Source organism: Tauraco erythrolophus, chromosome 22 (genome assembly GCF_009769465.1).
Source record: "Tauraco erythrolophus isolate bTauEry1 chromosome 22, bTauEry1.pri, whole genome shotgun sequence".
Taxonomy (NCBI): domain Eukaryota; kingdom Metazoa; phylum Chordata; class Aves; order Musophagiformes; family Musophagidae; genus Tauraco; species Tauraco erythrolophus.
Genome location: NC_141486.1, coordinates 8897264 through 8916963, shown reverse-complemented (window position 1 = coordinate 8916963; position 19700 = coordinate 8897264). Strand labels below are relative to the sequence as shown.

The 19700-nt window shown below is 47.1% G+C and overlaps 1 protein-coding gene across 3 annotated transcripts in view; it reads right to left on the bottom strand.

Moving 5' to 3' along the window:
- The window catches only part of COL5A1 (collagen type V alpha 1 chain), a 155077-nt gene extending 138909 nt beyond the window's left edge, over positions 1-16168 (bottom strand). For all 3 annotated transcript variants that reach the window (XM_086624974.1, XM_086624975.1, XM_086624977.1), the window contains exon 1: positions 16069-16168. In XM_086624974.1, the coding sequence (XP_086481100.1) occupies positions 16069-16168 (100 nt within the window). The remainder of the gene's footprint in view (positions 1-16068) is intronic.
- Positions 16169-19700: the final 3532 nt, after the last annotated feature.

The following is a 19700-nucleotide window of genomic DNA, read 5'->3' as shown; positions in this document are numbered from 1 at the left end:
GCCAGCTTTAGGCAAAAGCAGATGGAAGGACAATCTGAACTACGAGTGTGCAGTCCCATCCCAGGGGAGCCTTACAACACACAAGTAGGAAATACTTGGGAAAGTTTGGAGCCTTGCAATTAAAGTTTCTTCCAACTTAATCCAAAGAGAAGACTTGTGTGAGCCAGCACAGCTGGGTATGCGCAGGTAGAAAGGGAGCTGGAACACTTTTCAAAAACTTACTGCAGTTAAAAGAAGGGTCAAGGGGAAAAAAATACAAGCAGGATCAAGTCTAATTAAAGGAGCAAAAATAAATGACAGCTACAAAAAGGCAGGGGCTATTTTCATACAGAGCAAAGGGTCACTGGCATGTATTTGCAGAGCCCCGACACCCAGAAGGCAGGAGAAAAGAGGTCCTTTGTGAGAGGGATGGGGAAGCATGGGAACGCAGGAGCCCTGGGGTAGCTCAGAGGCATTACTGTACTTAGCACAAAAGAGAGAAACAATAGAGGGCAAAAGGAGACAGGGCTGTTTATTTTTCTGGGTATGGCAGGCAAGGGAGGGCTTGCAAGTAGTGTTGGGAGAGACACTGGAAGAAGTGGCTGCTAAGGAAGAGTACCAGGTCCAGATAACAGCTGGAGAAGCATTGGGGACCCACCAGGTGAAAAACGTGAGGAATCCTAAATTAGGTGTAGTTAGAAATCCTGATAACAGCTATTTCCCCGAGGTAAATTGCAAATTGGCCATCTGCCTAAATAACTGCTACAAAGCATCTTCTGAGAAGAGGAACAAGGGGTGTTTGAGAAACACAAAGTATTATCAGAAGGAATTACCTAGAAAAGCCCTTACAAGAATATGTTTTCTTTCTATACAAAGCAAAATGCAGGGTGAAAAACAAAACACTTAGAAACAGGAACTGTGGATGTGTTTTAAAGGCTCTGGATGGAGCCTCTCAGCTCTGCTTCTGACCCAGGGCCTGCATGAAATGCCAAGCAACTTCCCTGGAGCTCTGTGCAGTTCCCAGAACCAGGACAGCCACGATGCAAATAGACCACGGGAGGGAAACACAACAGGAGCCCAGTTTTCTATTATTGCTTCGATTTTTTATCTTGAGACTCATCCACCACAGGTCCTAAAAATGCCCAGAGCTCAAAGCTTTCATCCAGAACGCTGTTAAAACAGCAGAGGACTGATGTTTCAGCTTAACACAGACACCCAAATCCAACATCCATCCCTGGAGTTTTGCTAACATCCAACCAGGGCAACTTCCCTACAACCCTGCCCAGAGTACTTAAATTCCTCTCCCCAAAGAGCCTCAGAACTTATCCAGACATAGCACACAAGAAAAACCCAACAGCATCCTCTTGCAGACAAATGAAAGGGCAAAAGAATAAGGGTAGATACAGGTTTTACCCAAGCACAACAAGAGATGCCAGAGCAAGCACCAGCATCCCAGCACTGCCGTCACAAGCAGGGTGACAGCAAGGCACTTCCCAGGCAAGCTGCTGCCCATGCCATCCACCGCAGAGGAGAAATTCAGGACAAAAGTTAGTCTTCCACTCACCAAGCTATTCTTCCCCCAGGAGACAATCCTCCCTACCAAGACCAAACCCAGCATTCCCTGTGAAACCAAATCAAGACTGGTCATCCTGCTGCAAACCCAGATCTTTGCATTGTTTGGAGCCACAGCTCAGTACTTGCACTTTCACTCCTGAAGGCTGTCCCTGCGACGGAGCGTGCAGCTTCACCCGCACGGGCGCAACGGAGACGAGAGTCACTCCGTCACTTCAGTTCAAGTCTGGTAGTAATTAATTACATTGAGTTTGACATTTGAGATAAATGAAGTAAGGAACATGCTTCCACCATCTGGAAAAGTGCACGCTGACACTTCCAATCATTTGTGCATCCACTCGTGAATGCGTGTAAGTAATGTTTGGTATTTCTACATATAGAAAGAGAAGGTAAGTGACACATCACAGCATCAATCCATGCAGACAAGTACAGCAGCCCAGCACCACTCATCATACAGATGAGCAAAAGGCATGTTGAGTAGTGGAAGCAGCCAAGTGAGGTAAGAAAATATTTGGGAAACTTTAGACAAGGCAAATGCCAAGAACAGTTATCAGCATATTTTGAGAAGACTGATTTATAGATGGAGCATGCTTGATATTCTAACCAGCACTAAAAACAAGCAATACATGAAGTGTTTCATGCTAGGGTATACACAATAGCTTAAAAGTAATCTATGTACATTTTATATGCCCTTGTTCATTACTGAAAGGGAAGATAGACTTTTCATAGCTACAGGAAAATAAATTTTGTCCTTACAAAAATGCAAAGAGGTCACATATAGTATATTCCCTCTTTCCTTCATTAACATACTGAGATATCTTTTCCAGAGCAAGCAGAAGGAAGGAGACATTCACTCTGACACTAAGGCAGACATCCTAGAAAATATAACATATCAGCTACATACAAGACTCAAACCCGTGAGAGTTTAGAAAGGACTCTGCCCTTTTCCAGTGCCATCCTGGCTCCTCCTGCCCATTCCAGATGCATGTAGAAGTCCATAGCTACATATATGCATGATAGATTAAAACAATCTCATGTTAAAACCAAGATATTACAGGTCAAATCCACCACTGTGTCAATTCAAAGCAGCCATAAACCCAGATTAAGAGTTGCTGAGGTTGGTGGTGTGAAACAGGAGCTTAACACTAACCAAGACCAACCAGCCTATATGAAAAGCTCTACCAAGGCTGGAGCCACAGGACACCAAGTCCTTGCTCCAGCCCTGCACTCTTGCCATTGGGCTCAACTCTTGTTTCTGCGAACATCTAAAATAATCCTACTGCAGCCCTCAGCACACAACAGAAAAGGTTTTGCTTTTCACATCCAAACCTTGCTGGAGCATTAGTTCCTCCAGTGTCTCCTCTCCAAGAGGGACTGGCATCCTGCCTTACAGAGCAGCTCCTGCCTCACATCCGTCCCTTCCTCTGCTCACTCTGGGAAGCTTTATATGTGACCAGACACTTGCAAGCACAGTATGGCAGAGCTGCTCTCGGACCAGTACAGCTCACCCATGCCAAGTATGCCACTTCCTTCCAAACCACTGATCCATCGCTTGCCAGATTTCCAGGGGCACAGATGAGGACCATGGCTTGTCTAGAGCAGGTTATTCCACCTCTCAAGTCCTCTGATGATTATTTCTCACTAGACTTTACTTCCTAGAAGAATTTTCCACATGCCTTATTTAATCCTGTGTCGACTGACATTACACAGATATGACATACCTGCCTGCATTAACACCCCCTCTGCTATCATTCACTGCTCACTAAAATGGAAAGAAAAGTGTTGAAACAGATCTGTTTCCCCCAATACCTTTCTTGGTGCACATCTGCAGCTTTCAGTCCTCAGCATAAAAGAACCCATTTTAGTTTCACAGAAGCTCCCCCCTCATCTCCCACATCTATTTTCAGCCTTTCCATTGACTAAAATTCTCTATTAAGATACTCTGGGGCTGGGCATTTTGCCACCATCAGAAAAATAATCAACTTGACCCCACAAGTTACAACAGAGGCAGGTATATTGGGACCCAAATCCCACCCAAGTTCCTTGGAGGCCACATGAGCTAAAGCAAAAATGTGGCAGATTTCACTCTCGCACAAGCAGATGTTTCAGCTTCATCCACAAAAAGCTTAGTCCCAGGCCACAAATTGGCCAGCTCTGCTCAGGCAGCAGAGACTCAGCTATTTCCAGGCTTGCAGAAATTGTGCTCGTTTTAGCAGCGCGGCTGTTCGTTATTTGGGATGAGTGTCCCCAGGGCAAGGAGGGCCCCGGCTTGTCTGGCCAAGGCTTTGGAGAAGGGAGCTGCAGGGAGGGAAGCATGCTGGGTTACTCAGTTACTCTAAATGTGCAGAACATCTTTAACTGATGTTCTGACTCTGAACATTTCAGAGAATTTCTAAGTTTATCAGCGTGAATTTTTAAGTACCTTCAAATAAGAAACACAAAATTATTTACAGACACTTCTACATCCAAACAAGCTCCAGTTTTGGTTCTGGTTCATGTTTCTTATCTTAGTTTGGTGTTATCCAAGCCTGCTCCTCATTGTCACAAGAAATCACATGACATTTTCCTAGGCTGAATCCCTGTAAATGCTCCATAAACTACCACAAAAACGCAGGCTTGAGGGCAATGAAGGCAGCAAGTCAAAAGCAGCAGTAGAGGAGAGATGAAGGGTGGCTTTATGATTCAGGCCTGCTGATGCTGTACTACTTCACTGCCTAAATTCCCAAGATCAACAAGAGTCACATCCCAGCCTTGCACCTGCCCACAGCTCCACGTGGACGGACTCTTGCGACAGTGCAGCACTGCAAGAGTCAGACTTGCAGCCAAGAAGCAAAAAAAAATCCTATCTCTGCCCAACCACAGGGCCCTGGGCCAGTGCTGAACTGTCAGTGCTGAAGGGTCAGACCGAAAATCCTGGCCCATGGACAGGGATGACTTTGCCCTCAGTGCACAGGAACCTCCAAAGCAGGGAGCATGTGGAGGCTGGGTACAGAGCCCCACATGCAGCATCCTTGGGCACTGCTGTCTGCAAGGGCTGCAAAGCTGCTCTCTTCTCCTGTTCAAGGGGTAAAGGACTGATCCTGCCCAGTGCTTGCTCTGCTCATAGGGAGCATCTCAGTAAGATTCTGCTGTGAGAACATGGCTGGGCTTGGAAAAGAAAAAGATGGTGAGACATGGCAGAGGATTTAACCCTCTGCAGCATCTCTGGCAGAAGGGTCCAGCATCCCTGCTGCCTTTTCTATACATAGTCTTGGAAGACAGTGGCCTCCAGTGCATAAAGGCTTCACTGCTTCCTGATATAGCTCTTCAATTACAGAGCACTGGGAAAAATTGATGTTTCCAGAGCAGATATGGCCCTTATTGTTTTTCTGGTTTGCATCCTGCAGGGAATCAGGACTGAAGTTCAAGAAAAAAAGCAGCCAGAGCCAGTTATAAGCACTGGGGTCTGTTTGCTCCTCCCCATCCCAGCTCCTGAGGTCACCAGGGAAAGCATCCAAGTGGTGCAGAAAGACAGACTGTTTTAATTTAAACCTTTGAGAGAGGCAGAGTGAGGGACTTTCTCCCAAAGTGTACAAGACGTGATAATACGCCTCTCCCTAACCCTGCAAACCCTTGCAGAGAACATTCCGAGCAGTTTTCCTCTATGAGCACTCGCCAGAGCATGCCAAAGGCAGCGACCAGGACAAAAACCACTTCCTCCTCCCACCCTCACGTCACTTTTGGATCACAGAAATGATGAGGGGATTCATAGCGATCTGTCCTCCCTGTTACAAAAAGCAGAATACCCAACAGGATCAAGAGAGAAAAAACATCAGCCTCATCAAGAAAAGCATCTGCAGCCACAGGGCTCCAGGCAAGCCATCCTTATCCTTCAAGGAATCTACAGCTTTCCAAGATTAGACACTAAGCAGCCCACGGTCAGGGAACAGATGCCATACTCAGGGGATGGATAGACTCACGTCTTCTAGGGGAAACCCTCCAAGGGGCACGTTCAGCGTGGCTCCTGCCCTGCATCGGACTCCTCCAGCATGCTGGCTCCCCATGGAGACCCACCAGCAAAAGTTCTGCCAGCCTCACGCATCTCATGCTGCCAGAAGCCATGTTCTGCCTTTCAGCAGCCTGACACACCTACCCTCCACCTCATCTATCTGCAGAAGTCTTTAACTTCCATGTAATACCAACACAAGGCTTATGGACCCAATGCTTCACTGCACAAGTCGGGCACAGTCCTCCCGTGCACATGAGCTACAAGCCATCAACTCCTGCCTTGCTACAGCCCTCTGTATCGTGCTATTGCACCATTAACAAATGAATCTCGGTTCCCAGTTTGATATCAAATGGAGTTTGTGTTGAATTTCCAACCACCTTGGATCAAAGCTATACTGGCAAATTCATTTGAAAGTTGTTATGGAAGCGACCTTGCATTAGGTGGGCAAGAAAAATCGTTGGCTTAATTTCTACTGAAGGTGTGCTTTGGTGGGGGAAGATAAATCAAGATTCCAAGCTTTAGTTATTCTTTTTGGAGGAATATCTGTTTTACACCAGAGGAGTGACTTCAGAACAGAAAAATCCAATGGCTAGAAATCAAAAATGTAAATATTTCTATGCACTGTCTCAGGATTCATGTTCTGCCAAAATACCAGGGCAGTGCTAGACAATATGCAGGGGTGTCTGCCACAGCACACCACCATCTCAAATGCACTGTGGATGTTTCCTTTCCATGACAGTGAAGAGCAATTAGCCAAAACACTGATAACCTCCAAGAAGTGAGTTTCAGCCATGTGAAAAAGGAAGCCCATAGGTACAGGAGCCCATGACTTAAAGAAACTATCTCATTAAAAATAGCAGTAGCACCTTCTGAACTGGCTTCTGTTTTCTGGCTTCCTGGCCACCACCACTGTTTTATTGAAATTGCCCCAGTCGCATCAATTAAAGGAAAATTCTGGCCAACTCCCTGTCCTATCCCACCCACTTGGCATTAACCCATCCATAGCACACCACTCCCCCTCCCGCACGTGCAACCCACGAGCCACATTACTATTTCCAGCCCTCTGCCAGCGTGGTTAACCACCTGCCTGGGGCTTGTCGAATCAAGTTTTCAGGCAGGAAATTAAAACAGCTTAATTTACAACTGGGTGTTTAGCAGGACCAGGGCAGGGGACGGGCCCGTGCTTACCTCTGGGCACCCTGCAGACCCTCACATCCCACCACTGGAGCTCCCTGCCCCAGGACAGGGCAGGAACCAAGCTGGGATCCTGCTGACACCCATTGGTCAAGGTGCACACATTTTCTTACCAGCATTTCCAGCAATAATACTGTCCCATGGCAGCACCTTCAACAACACTACTACCCTTGTTGTAAGTGTTGGAAGAAAGTGGCCTGGCTGGGTATTAGGAGTCTCCACATTGATTTGGAGGAAGCCTTTTCTTCTGGGTACCACCGGGTGTGTAAAGCAGCTGAGAACAAGAGCTTACTAACCCTACAAGCTCCAGCTGTTTTGCAAAACAGCAATAAGTCCAACATTTCCAGAACATTACCCTGGTTTTCTGTATCCAGCCTCCATCAGCAGCTGCCTTCAGAACCCCTGACAACTACGGTTGCCAAAGCCCACCTCCAGCCCTTTGCTAACTCCAAGGTGCTTCAACACTTCAGATCACAGCTGAGATTTGCTCTTGTAACTCCCTAAAAGTACAGTGAAACAGAGCTGTTTGGCACCAGCTGAAACACCTGGCTTAGAAGCTCCTTTTTTCCATTTCTTTGGAGCAGAATGACACTTGTATTCACAGTGACTCATCTCCTTGACCTTTCTATTCACTTTTAATAGTGCAAGCTGGAAATAAGGGCATACAAACAATGCATTCATTATTCAGCCAGTAAACTGCAGCCCTCAGACCAAATCTCTACCCTGCAGCAGACAAGAGCACACAGTGGGTATCTCATTCCAGCACATCCAGGATGAGTCCCCTCAAAGATCACACGAACCAACCACATAATTCATATTTGAGGGGTGCAGCTGAATGAGCTGGACCAAAAAAAAAATCAGTGTGTAAAACGCTGCTAGAGTACCAGAGATCCTGAGAAACTGGCAGTGTCATCTCCAGGAATTCAGCTGCAGTGAATTCTTAAGTATTGTCTTGGAAACAAAAAGGGGGTGGAGGGAGGAATGGCAGAGGAAGAGAGGTCAGTGAGGCTCTCCATGAGCTCAGCCAAAGCATGGCTCTTTCCTGTATATCCACACTCAAAAAATAGAAACTCCAGCTGACATGCAAGTGAAACTCTAAATCTGGCCACTGAAGCTGCCGGACAGTCCCTTCAAGCAGGGACTCCAGCAGAGCCCTTGGTGACCTCCCCTCTCCAGGAGTTTCCTCCCCATCAACTTCTTACAGCAGCTCCAGCAGAGCTGCAGACTCCCCTGTCCTTTGCAAGTTATAGCAGTGAAGCAGTGAAAGGGAAAGAAAAAGGGCTTTAAATGGTTTGCTTAAAAGCTGAGCCAGGAAAAAACTTATTACTTTATTTACTTTGAAAGAATTAGCATCTCCCTGGCTGCAGACGCACAGCTTGATGCAGGCAGGGATGGCATACCGGGTCATCCCAAGCTAACAGTAAGATTTAGCTGCATTTGAGCTAGGCAGATCATTCAGGTCTTCAGGAAGCTGCAGCTTTCTAAGGAGAACGAGGTCCCCCAGACATGCACACTTATCCCTCATTAGGAAAACAAGAGTGCCTGGCTCTTTTGGTGACATTCAGACACTGTTCAGACCAATGGAAAAGTCGCCCCTGAGCACAGCAAGACTGAGGTTTGTCCTTCAAATCTGTCTCCAGTGACCCTAGAGCAGCAGGGCTGAGCACCACCACAAGGAACACAGCACCAGGCATGGGAGACTTCTCCAGAAATCAAACCAAACCCACAGGGATGGATGCACTTAACCCACAGCCTGTGGCAGAGCCCTCAGCAACAAAATACACTGCAATCACTTTCTGACATCAGCAAAACAGCTGAACATCACCATCCCAAAGCCAGCTAAGAGACAGGTTGACATCAGCTCACCCCACCTCCTGTTCCTGCCCACAGCACTGGCTTGGCATGCAAGACCCCACGGGGACATCTCACTTCAGCATCCAGCACCCCACTCCCATCTGCATCCCTCCGCCTTCCAAAGGAGATCCTTCCCAGCAAACTGAAGCATGTGTGGCTGCCTCAGATATTAATTAGATCCAACATTTCAAAGGGTTCTGAGTAGTCAATATAACAGCATGGGAGTCTGCACTGTACCCTGTCGTATAATCTGCAAGAAATCTGTCCAAATCTAAAGACAAAACCCAAATAACCTTCTGGATTTGCAGTGAGAGGCACTGGTGTTGCTAGACAGGAAAACATCATCCCAGAGGGGAAAAGTATTTGTAAAGTAGTCAACTCCTAGACCACAACCACTAACATAACCTGAGGCCCAGGGATGAAGAGAGACTCTTAGAACACTGTAGTGGTTGAAAACACATCTTGTTGGTATATCAATGTTAGATTTGTGTTAAAGCAACACCACAACACCAGATTCCATACAGGGAGACAGGATCAGGCCCCAAGGCATGGGAAACATAGGGACTTGCTCAAGGGCTAGGAGAAAGTCTGCAGTGAACATCAGGAATGAGCACTGATATGGCTCATTCCATTCACTCAATCCTAAAACTATCATTTTCTCCCCAAGTTATTATATGATCTTGAAGGAAAACCCTGGCATTGTAAATACACTAATACCATTTTCCCAGTTTCAAAAAAATGACATTTTTCAACATTGTGAAAGCTTCCAGATGATGCTAAGAATCCTGTTGGCTTCTGAAGAGAAAAGCCCAGACTCAGAGCAACCAACCTCAAAAATGTCTTTTGTGTAGCTGCTTCATTTATTTATTTTAGAACTAAAGATTTTCCAGACACATCCACAGAGAAACCACAGCATCTTTTGGCCAGTTCACTCAGTGCTAGGCATCATTTCAAGAGCCTTGAAACTTGCCAACAGTAACCCAGTGGCTAATTATAACATGTTGCCAACCTAAGGGTTTTTTTTCCATATAACATTAGTTTTTAACAAAATTTTTCCATTCTTTCATGTCTCAACTTTCTTTCCTGGTTTTGGTCATTCTTCCCATACTGGGTTTTTCTTTGTTTCACACAAAGGTTCATTTTATTTTATTTCTTTTAAGAACTTGCAAACTCAGCACCTATCACATGAGCTCCAATCTAGCTAGTACAAATAAAAGCTTTGATATACAGCAAGGCCAGGCTGCAACTGGAGAAGACAGTCCCAGAAACCACTCTTGAGGCAAAAAGGAGAGGGAATACACTGCCTAGAGTAGCAACAACCAAAGGTATAAGTAGGTAACAGGCAACAACAGGAGGCAAAATGAAAACCTTAAGGGTCAAGATTGCATTCTGCTTTTCTTGGCCAAGGATTTGCACCCACAGCCAAACAACGAGGCTGGTAGCTCAGGGCACCGCTGTGCTCTGATGATGCTCAGCCAAAGGGGAACAGCCAAACTCCAGGAACAAAACTATTTTCTGCTACAGATGTGAGGCACTCTGCCTTCTCCAGAAAGCACAAGACAGTGTCCACCTGGAAGGGCTTCCTTTCCCAAAAAAGTTTCCTAAAACCTCCCCAGAAAGCCACCACCCCACATTAGCAGGGAATAAGAACCTACTGACATCTTTGGACAGCTATTTCGGATAGCTCTGTACAATAACTGCATCCAAAGACACCATAACCAGAGAGAAATTCAAATAAAAACAGCAAGAGCCAAAGGCAGCACAGAGCAGCCCTGATCAGAAGGACATAACCAAGCACAGAGAAGCCTCCACATCTCAGCAGAACCAGAGATTGGAAGGAAGCACAGGAGCAGCAGTGCTTTGGGTTGCATCAGCCCTCCCTTGGGCTCCTCCACATCAGCTGATCCAAGGGGGAATCCCCTCTGTGGGGACACTGTCTCCCAGAACAATGCCAGTACCAGGTCCTACCACCTATATCAAACAGACTTGCCATCCATCCAAGATAGATGGTTGCATTCTGTATTAAACAGAAGCTAAAAGTCAAGGACCTACACAGATAGCACAGGGAGACCAGTGGAGATTATCAATCCGAACTCCAGAAGCAGCACACTCATGTGTGGACATGCCTTTGTGGTGACATGGACTTTTACCGTGGGACAAATCCTGCAGATCTTAAGTTTGACCCAATTCCAGCAGATGACTGCGTAAGGCCTCAGCATTCCCAAAACATCCTCAACAGTAGCAGTATCAGAGACTTGCAGCAGAGTCAGGGCTTTCCTAAACACATGATGAGAAGTCACCTACACTGGATAAAAGCACAGAAGAGTGGGGGGAAGTCTTTCTCCACATGAATAAAGTCTGAGGCGTGTTTCATGGTTCATTCCTGGCTTATTTTCCAGATAATGGAACCTGCTATTTAAAAAGAGAATTTACTAAAATCTAGGTATTGAAAAAGTTATAATCATGTTTTCAACAGAAGGCAAATAATGTTTTAAACCTTTCTCTGAAATAATTCATTCTATAGAATGATAGCTGCTTCCTGAGGATAAGACTCCTGCTAAACAAACCAGGCAAGAGCATACGTGGGCGAGTGTGTACATAGGTGATGAAGTGCCAAATTTATACTCCTGACACAGCAGGGATTTCCCCCATCTTAGGGGCCGCTACACGTCAAAGTCAATTCCCAGGACAGCAGAGCACAAGCTCCAGATCAAACTGCTCTTCCCAAATCCCTCCAGACCTGGGCACCTCCACCCTGAACCACAGTGTTCACAGACTGGTCCTTACTGTCTAATGCCAGTGAACAGCCAGGCCAACGGAGAGGCTTTTAATTCAACCCTTTGGAGGTCCTTTAAGGCCAAACAGCCCCAATTCATTCATTTGAACCAGGTCCTAGATCTATCTCTGCACTTGCAGCATTTTCTGCCATCCAACATCCCCATGATCCAACATGAGGGTTCTCATCTCCTCCCTCTTTCCAGGTCCCACCATCCTCCAGATGTATCCACAGGCAACCACGTAAACACACACACAGCAAAACCACAGATCACTGTGACAATATCTCACTTGAGCACTTTTCTACCCTATGCAACCATCTCCCCAGCTGACCTGTCCCTCCTCCTCTTGGCCCCTTGAAAGGTTTGCCAAGCCACAAAGCCCCTGATCCTCAATCTGCTGGGTGGAAGCATTCACAGCAGTATTGCTCCATGAATTTTTTTCAAGAGTAGACTTTTACACAGAACAATTGGTGTACATCTTCCACCTGTTTCGGGAAGGGCAACAGCTGCATGCAGCTCCAGCATCCAGATAGTGTGGGGAGAGGGAGAGCACAGGGAGGAGGTCAAAGAATCAGCGCATAAGACAAAAAGTAATCATTAAAAGAATCAGTTGTCAATTTGCTTTACCTCTATAGAAGGAAAAAAACCTTAAACTGAAGAGCAGTTTCCTAGAAAGTACTCCCACAGATTTATTTCTAAAGTCCAGATAAAACTCAGATTACCTAAAAAGCATCTATAAATGGTACTCCACACAAATGCCTCAGCATTAGTGGCATATGCCACAGCAGTGCCTTGTGCTTCTCAGCATCTGTTGCCACGCTTTGTCTCATCTTAAAGATCACATCTGTAATTCAAAGCAGTTGTGAGAACACATACTCTAAGCCAATGCCCTGAAACCAAGACTGCAGGACAGACAGAGAACCTTCGAGTCCCCAAAACAGAGATGGGCAGACAGCCCTGGGACCAGACCACGTCTGCAGTGTTGGAAAAAAGGGACCAGGCACATCTACAGGCCATTAAGAGTCTGAGCCTCTGGGACAGTGACAGATTTTCATGTTGGAGCTCTAAGAAAAGCTACTTCAGGATTAAAACAGTTACACTGAACATCATACAGTGCAGCTGCTGGTACCATACACATGGAGAAATGGCATCCAATGGTATGCCCAGTTGATGAGGCTCACACTTCCACACCTGCACCATCCTCCTGCAGCACAGAGGTGGGAGATGAGAGCAGGAGCCACATCACCAACTCACATCCCAAAGGCTTCCAATAGATACTAGTACAACCCCTGCAACACTGATCTGACTGCAAATCATCATGAGACAAAACTTCTAGAGTCCCTCTACATTTCAAAATGGAACAAATCTGAAAAGTCCATCTCCAACAAAATGTAAGAGGCAGGAACAGCACCCATTTAAAATAAGGGTGCACATCCCCTTTACAGTCCCCTCCCTATATGTTAGGGCAGACAATGTCTACAAGCAGTAGGAGTAAGACCAAGACAGTTTTACTTATTAATCACTCTTGCTCTTAAAAAGAGATTTTATACATGAGGATCCAGCACTAGAGCCCTGAGTGAGCAATGCCAGCAGGTGACTCCACACTCCTGTGCCTCTTTACACCCAAAATCAGCAACTTTTCAGCAGGTTTTGCCTTAAAGCTACCCATAAAGACCAGAGATGAAATGGGGTTTCTCCAATCCCTAACAAATTATTGCCCAGGCAACACTACAATGCTTCAGATGGAAAAGCCAAAATTCCTGTTAGCTTTGGTGGGAGCCGGCACAGCCAGCTCCTTGACCACAAGTCTGTAACTGGCTTCGGCACTGAAGGGAGGAGAGTGCAGGAGCAGCCTTCAAAAACCACTCCAAAGGGAATGGTCAGCAAAGACTTTTCATCTTGACCCCAGTTTACATGAAAGAATAACATATTACCTCAATTGAGCACCTCTACTGCATCCCCCAGACAGGGCATGTCCAACAGCTGGGTGCTTTTAAGTTACAGAGTTCTGTTCCAACCTGGCAATACATTGACAGCATAATCCAGGTTTTACACACTGGAAATCAGATCTGCCATCAATTCCAGACTTATAAAGTCATATTTCTTCTTGTAAAACAATATCAACACTTTTGATTGGCAAAATATTAAACAAAACACTTCTAACTGGATGGATAAAGATTATTAATTTTTTTTTTAGCTCATTCTAGATGACTGGGGAAGAGCCAAGGAGAGAAGCAACAGATGGTAACAAGATACTTTGTGAATTCCAGCATTTTTTATTTCTTTTAAAGGGCATGCCATATATTCTTATTACACTTTTCTTTGCCACTAAAGGAAACCGCTGCTTCCAAAAATCTTCACCCAGAAACCTGATTCAATTTTATAGGGATTTGTAAAAGCAGAGACAGATTCCAACTTTGTCTGTGGGTTAGATTTTTGTGTGACATCATCTGTTAAAATATGGGAAAATCTGAGCTGGAAGGGCAGCATTAAGAGGCAGTTCAGTCCATGTTGCCTTTGACATTGTTATTTCTCTATTTTTCTGGAAACCCTCTCCGCAAGGTGTCTTTCCTCCCTTTCTTTGGAGCCACCTGATGGATTTGCTTCTGCAGATAACAAAGATTCACCTTCTCTCCATACAGAGAAGCCAACTGAAATGAAACTGAAACAGAAACAATCTGAGCTGAAATAAAGCCAAAGAGAACTCAGAGAGATTAAAAAAAGAGCTATAAAGAGCATTAGTCAATACCATCAGCAGTCCCAATCTGACTCCTCCCTCACCCAAATTATTTGATGTCCTATTAGGAGGCTCACTAGGAAAACTCAAAGCCTTTCACGACAAGAGTCATTACTTGGAGCAGCACATTGGCCCTAGAAAAGCTCTCCAGCCACCCAGTGGAGCATTAGCTCCCACCAGCCCTCTGTTTCTGCCAGCTGCAAGCCCACAGCTGGACCCCAAAACTTTAGAAAAGTTACCAGGTAACTTTCAAAGGAACTAAGGCTTATGTTGAAGCTGTCTGAAGGATATAAACGAACAGGCAAAACGCCTAAGGATGCTCTGAAATCATTAAAACATTAGCACGGATAAAAGAAAAAGGATGTCAGCTTTTCTTTGAGATATTTGAGACTGGTAATAATTCAGTTTTCAACTAATACAAAGTAACAGAGCAGCCTGATGAGTTGGCTGCACAGAACGGGAACTCAAGTATGATTCCAGGGTCCTGGTCAGAAAACTGCTCTTGCTAGTCCGATACTTTTGCAGTACAACACAAACTCTCCGGGTAGCTCCGACTGCCGTTAACTTTTCCTGCAGTGACATTCTGGAGGCATTTTATTCATTGACTCACAACTTATTTTCCATCTTGCTCAGACTTTGCAAGCAAACCATTAATGAAAGCATTCCTCGTACGCCCACCTTTTCTTCCTTAAGGTCATTTTAAGAACTTAGAAATCACAATAATTTGCAATCACGCTGCTATATACAGAATCCCACATGTGTTTGTCCTGGTAACACGCAAACAACCCCGCAAACACTCTCTGCCCGGGCTTCCCAGGAAAAAAATACCCGGAGCACACAAGAATCAAGCACAAAAGCTGAACCCCAGACACTCAGCTCCTCAGGGCATTCCTCAGTTTCTCAAGTTACCCTGCAGAACTCCATCTAAGTTGTAACTTTTCACATTTCCAAAGTCATCTTTGCCAACAAACTGCTTCATAGCCTTTCCCTTGAAATACAACATAAAAAGATCTCAGAGTGCAGCAGGCTCCAAGTGTCTATTAGAAACTCAGAAAACACGCAAGAAAACTTTTCCAGCAGACCCCCAAGCCTCCAACTGCCCTGCTCAGGGGTTTCACAGCCCACCAGGACAGGCAGACATTTGGGAAGCAGATCTGGCTCCCGACACGCACCCAGCACACCCCGAGCATCCAACTGGGGGAAACAACGAAATAAAGCGCTTAGTCCCACTCCTACACGATTGTAAAAATGACATTCCAGGGAGGGTTTTTTTCCTAGAGGCACGTCTGGTGCTGTTGCACATCTGGTACTTCACAGGGCTGCCTCTTGCCACGCTCAACGGCCACAATTTGAGGGAGAAACTCGGAAAATCGGGGCTGGCGAGGCGAGGGGGGCGCAGAGCGAACCTCGGGGTCCCGAGCAGAAGCGGGGGCAAAGCTTTTGTGTACCGAGATCTGCCGCTTGGAGCTGACTACTGCTGGTCAAAAAAGTTTCTTCTCTTCGAGGAGGAGGAACTACGCAAGAGGAGAGGCTTCCCGTTGAGTAAATACATATTCAGATATATATATGGAGATACATAAAGAACTAGAGCCTCCAGAAACACATCCTCGCTTTTGCTCCAGAAAAACAAGCTCAGCAACAGGCAGCTCTGCTCTAAAGGGCGAATAAAGTATTGTTTTAAGGTTTTTTTCCCCCTTTTACGGGCCCCCTGACAAATGGTATTCAGAGACTCGGGCAGCTCAAGGAGGTTGGGTGGGTTGTGGTGTTTTTTCTCTTCCCCGGAATGCACTGAGGACGGAAAGACAAACGTTTTGCCCCGCACAAAAACCGCCTCGCCCTCCCCACCGCACGGCTCCCCCCGGCCGCCGCCACCCGCCTCCCTCCCGCGGCAACCGGGACTCGCTGCCCCGGGGATGGGCACGGAGGGTGGCTGGGGGGGGGGGGGGGGGGGCTCGGGGGCCGCTTACCTGCCCGGCCGAGGGAGAGGGCACCCAGCAGTACCAGGGCAGCGGGTACCGACCAGCTCCGTATCCAACTGCGCCTTTTCCACCGCGTGTGCGTATCCATGGTCCACAAAAAACGGGGCACCAGCTCGGGACAACTCGGGGGGGGGAAAAAAGTGGGGGAAAAAAATATATACAAGCGAAGAAAAGCAGCTCAGACCCCCCCGCCAGCCCCCCCCGGAGAGCAGCCGCTTTATAAAGCCATGGGCGGGCGGAGGGCTGTCGGGGGCTCCGCCGCGCTCGCTCCCGGCCCCTGCCTGCTCCTGCCGCGAAAAACTTTTTCTTTCTCTCCCCCCACCCCCCTTTTTTTTCCCTTCTTTTAAACCCAATGCAAGAGTTTGTCAATCTCGGAGCCGCGCAGCAAATCAGGGCCGGGCGGTGCGGCCCCCCGGCCCGGCCCCCCCCACCCCCCGCCCGCCCCCCCTCCGCTCCCGGCCCGGCCCCGCGGCAAGTTTGAACGTTGCGGGGCTGCAGCAGCCGGGCTGCCCCGGCCCCCAGAACAGGGGGCTTGTTCTACCCCCACCCCCCCCTTCCCTACAGGAATTAGCAACAAGCCGGAGTTTTCTCTCCCTTCCCTTCCCAGCCCCCTGCTCTTTCCGGCTACCGAGGGAGATAGGGCCTGGAGCTTGTGGAAGCATGGAAAAATGGAAGGATTTGGCAAAAAGAAGTGAGGCCACTGCTGCAAAGCCTGCGTGTAAAGGGTAAAAGCACAAGCAAGGAGGGGAAAGGGAAGGTGGCATCCCCTGACAGGCTAGCTGGGCACTGGGGTGGTGAAATCCTTCTCTGGCAGGGGGACAGTATGGGGTGAAAGCACTGCTGACCCCCCGGCTGCACCCGCAGCTTGTCCTGGAGTCCAGCCCCAGCACAGCTCTGCTCCCGTTGCTCTTCTCACTGCACCACTGAGCACTGGTCTCTTCTGCACACCAGTGGTGGCTGATGCATCTCACTGGTGAGCATCAACTTCAAATGACTTGACTTGTTCTGGCATTGTATAGCAGCGATATTAGAACAGTACAGAGGAAAAAAACTACACACAAGCACTGATGTGACTTCCCCATACCAGATCCTTTCCTTCAGCAGTGTCCTCCCTGAGGTCTCAGGGGAGGAGGACAGACCTTGCTCTGTAGGAGTAGGTGGCACACAATGCTGCAGAGCCCTCAAAACCAAGACCAGGTCATATAGAGGACCAGAGAAGAAAGAACAACCAAATGCAGCCCTCAAGTAAAATGCTTTGAAGACACTTGCTTTGGTGTCAGTGCCATTAAAGATCTGAATGTCACCCATTGCTAGCGTGCACTCAGGTAAGAGTCCAACCGTTAGAGCCCCAGGAGCTGGGAGTCATACCGATTTTCGCAGAGCAGCAATTTTGTCTATAGACTCATACCTTGAGACACACCAAAGCACCCCAGCCCTCCCCAGTCCTTGCACAACAGCATCCTTAAGACCTTTCATCATCCACAGGGCAAATAGCCATTGCTGCTATTTTCACCTGAGCTCCCACACTCTGTCTACCCCAGGCTCCAGTCTCCTTGTCCATGGGTTCGATCATACAGCACTGCAAGAACCTGTTTATCATATACAAGGAGGTCAATGTATGAGGTTAGGGGTCACTCATCCTGTCACTGCCTTGGGCTCTCTTATGGAAGGACTCAGCACAAAAAGGGCCTATGCTGAGCTTCAACTATTCACTCAGCATAAACCTTTGACTTGCTGGGATGCAAGTTCCTTGGACAGGTAATTGATACCAAGCTAACATCAAAACCTGCAAGCACAGGAGGCCAAATCCCACTGGATCTGCAGGAAGGGGAAAGGAGTGCTCTCAGTCTGCTCAGCTTGTAGCCTGACAAAGAGGTTGTCTGATGGTTCAGTGGAGAACAACTGTAGGAAATCTCTCTCTACCTTGGAACCTGTTGAGATGCGTTCCCCCTCCTACCGGCCTCCTCATGAAACTGGAAAGGCTGGAGCATAAGCCACATGCAAGAAGAGATTCTCCGCTGAAGGAGCCTTTCAGTAGCGAGAGGTGAACAACAGATTGGCTGCAAGCCCCCAGTCAGGAGCTGGGAGGAAGCACACAGCATGCGTGTGCTGGCTGCAGCCAAGCGTAGGGTGGGGACGGTGCCAGTGGCACTGCCGGGCAAATCTCTCAGATAAAAGCCCCTTCCCGTTCTTGCCTTTCATGAGTAACCAGATGACTAGAGGCTGGTGAGACAAATTGAGTGATGCTCCATATCCAGAAGGAGCCTGGAGGCAAGCTTGCTCAGCACCAGTAACACCTGTGCAGCCCTGCAAACACCAGTGCACCCACTGGATGCAGCCCAGCAACAACAACGTCCATCACCACTGCACCTTCCTCTGGCTTTAAAATATCCCACTGCTCACAGCAGCTGTCCTTTCCACAGGCTCTTGGCTGCCTCTGGTACAGAGCAGAGAAGCTATTCCACAGCTCAAACACTGCATGGCAGAGGTGCTTTCTCTCCCCTCTGTTTGTATGGACAACAAAGCATCATGGCATTTCTGATCATATAAGCAGCTCATTGTTTTGGATTGAGACCCTGGTTTGTCTTCTCCAGCTGCAAGTGAAAATCCCACTAACACCTGAACACTGTATTGGAAGTGTCAACATTCCCTACTCTTCCAGAGGTACACAGCTATAGGAAGGGAGATGTCTAAAGCATCAAAAGCACTGCAGACAAGGAAGCAAAAGCAGCTCAGAGCAGTATGCTCACTTACACACCACTCATTCTCCAAGGGTTCTCAACTCCAGAAACAATCCAGATTGCCCAAACCTGGATCCACATCAGATGCAAAACAACCATGCTTTACACTGGTTGAGAACCTGGCCCAGGGAGCTTTTGCTGAGCAGTAAATCTGAGCTTCCAGTTGCTTTCCAGGTGATTTAAAAGCTTGCACAGACCTGTTTGCCCCTCCTTGGCAGTAACAGAGAAATAAAGAAATAAGCTTGTAATGGCAAACTGGAAAATTCCAGCATACGCATGCCAAGTTAAAAGAGCGAGCCTCTGAGTCGGAGCGGGCCAGATCATCTGGTGGTGCAAGCTCCAAGTAGGTTTACATGAGCTGGGTTGGTTGACGCCAACTCCAAATCCCTCCAGCAGCCAGTCGGGGTGACATCTGAATGGCCAAAGGAATACATTGCAGCGGTGGCAGATGGCCAAACATCTTTAAGGCACAGCAGCTTCTAGAAGTATTTTTATGACTAAATGCAGCTTGACCCCAGCTAGCTCTTGGTTATAGCATGGAGGACACATTTGTGAGCTTTCCAAAAGAAACTTAAGATACATAAGTTAAAAGATTTTTTTTAAATTATTTATATGCTATGAAATCAGACATGAGCATTCAGCCAAAAAAAACCCAAAAAGGCATTATTCTGTAGTTTGAAAGTAAGTATTGAGAGAATCAGAAAGAATAGCCCTAGGTGTTACTGATAATCAGTTACACCCTTTGACAGGCTGATGAAAACAGATTGAAAATGAGACTTTCTTGGAACTGACCAAGCTTTTGCATAAATAATCAGGAAAGACAACTGCTCTCAAGGATGATTTCAAGTGCTATTTATGAAAAGCACACGTATCTAAAAG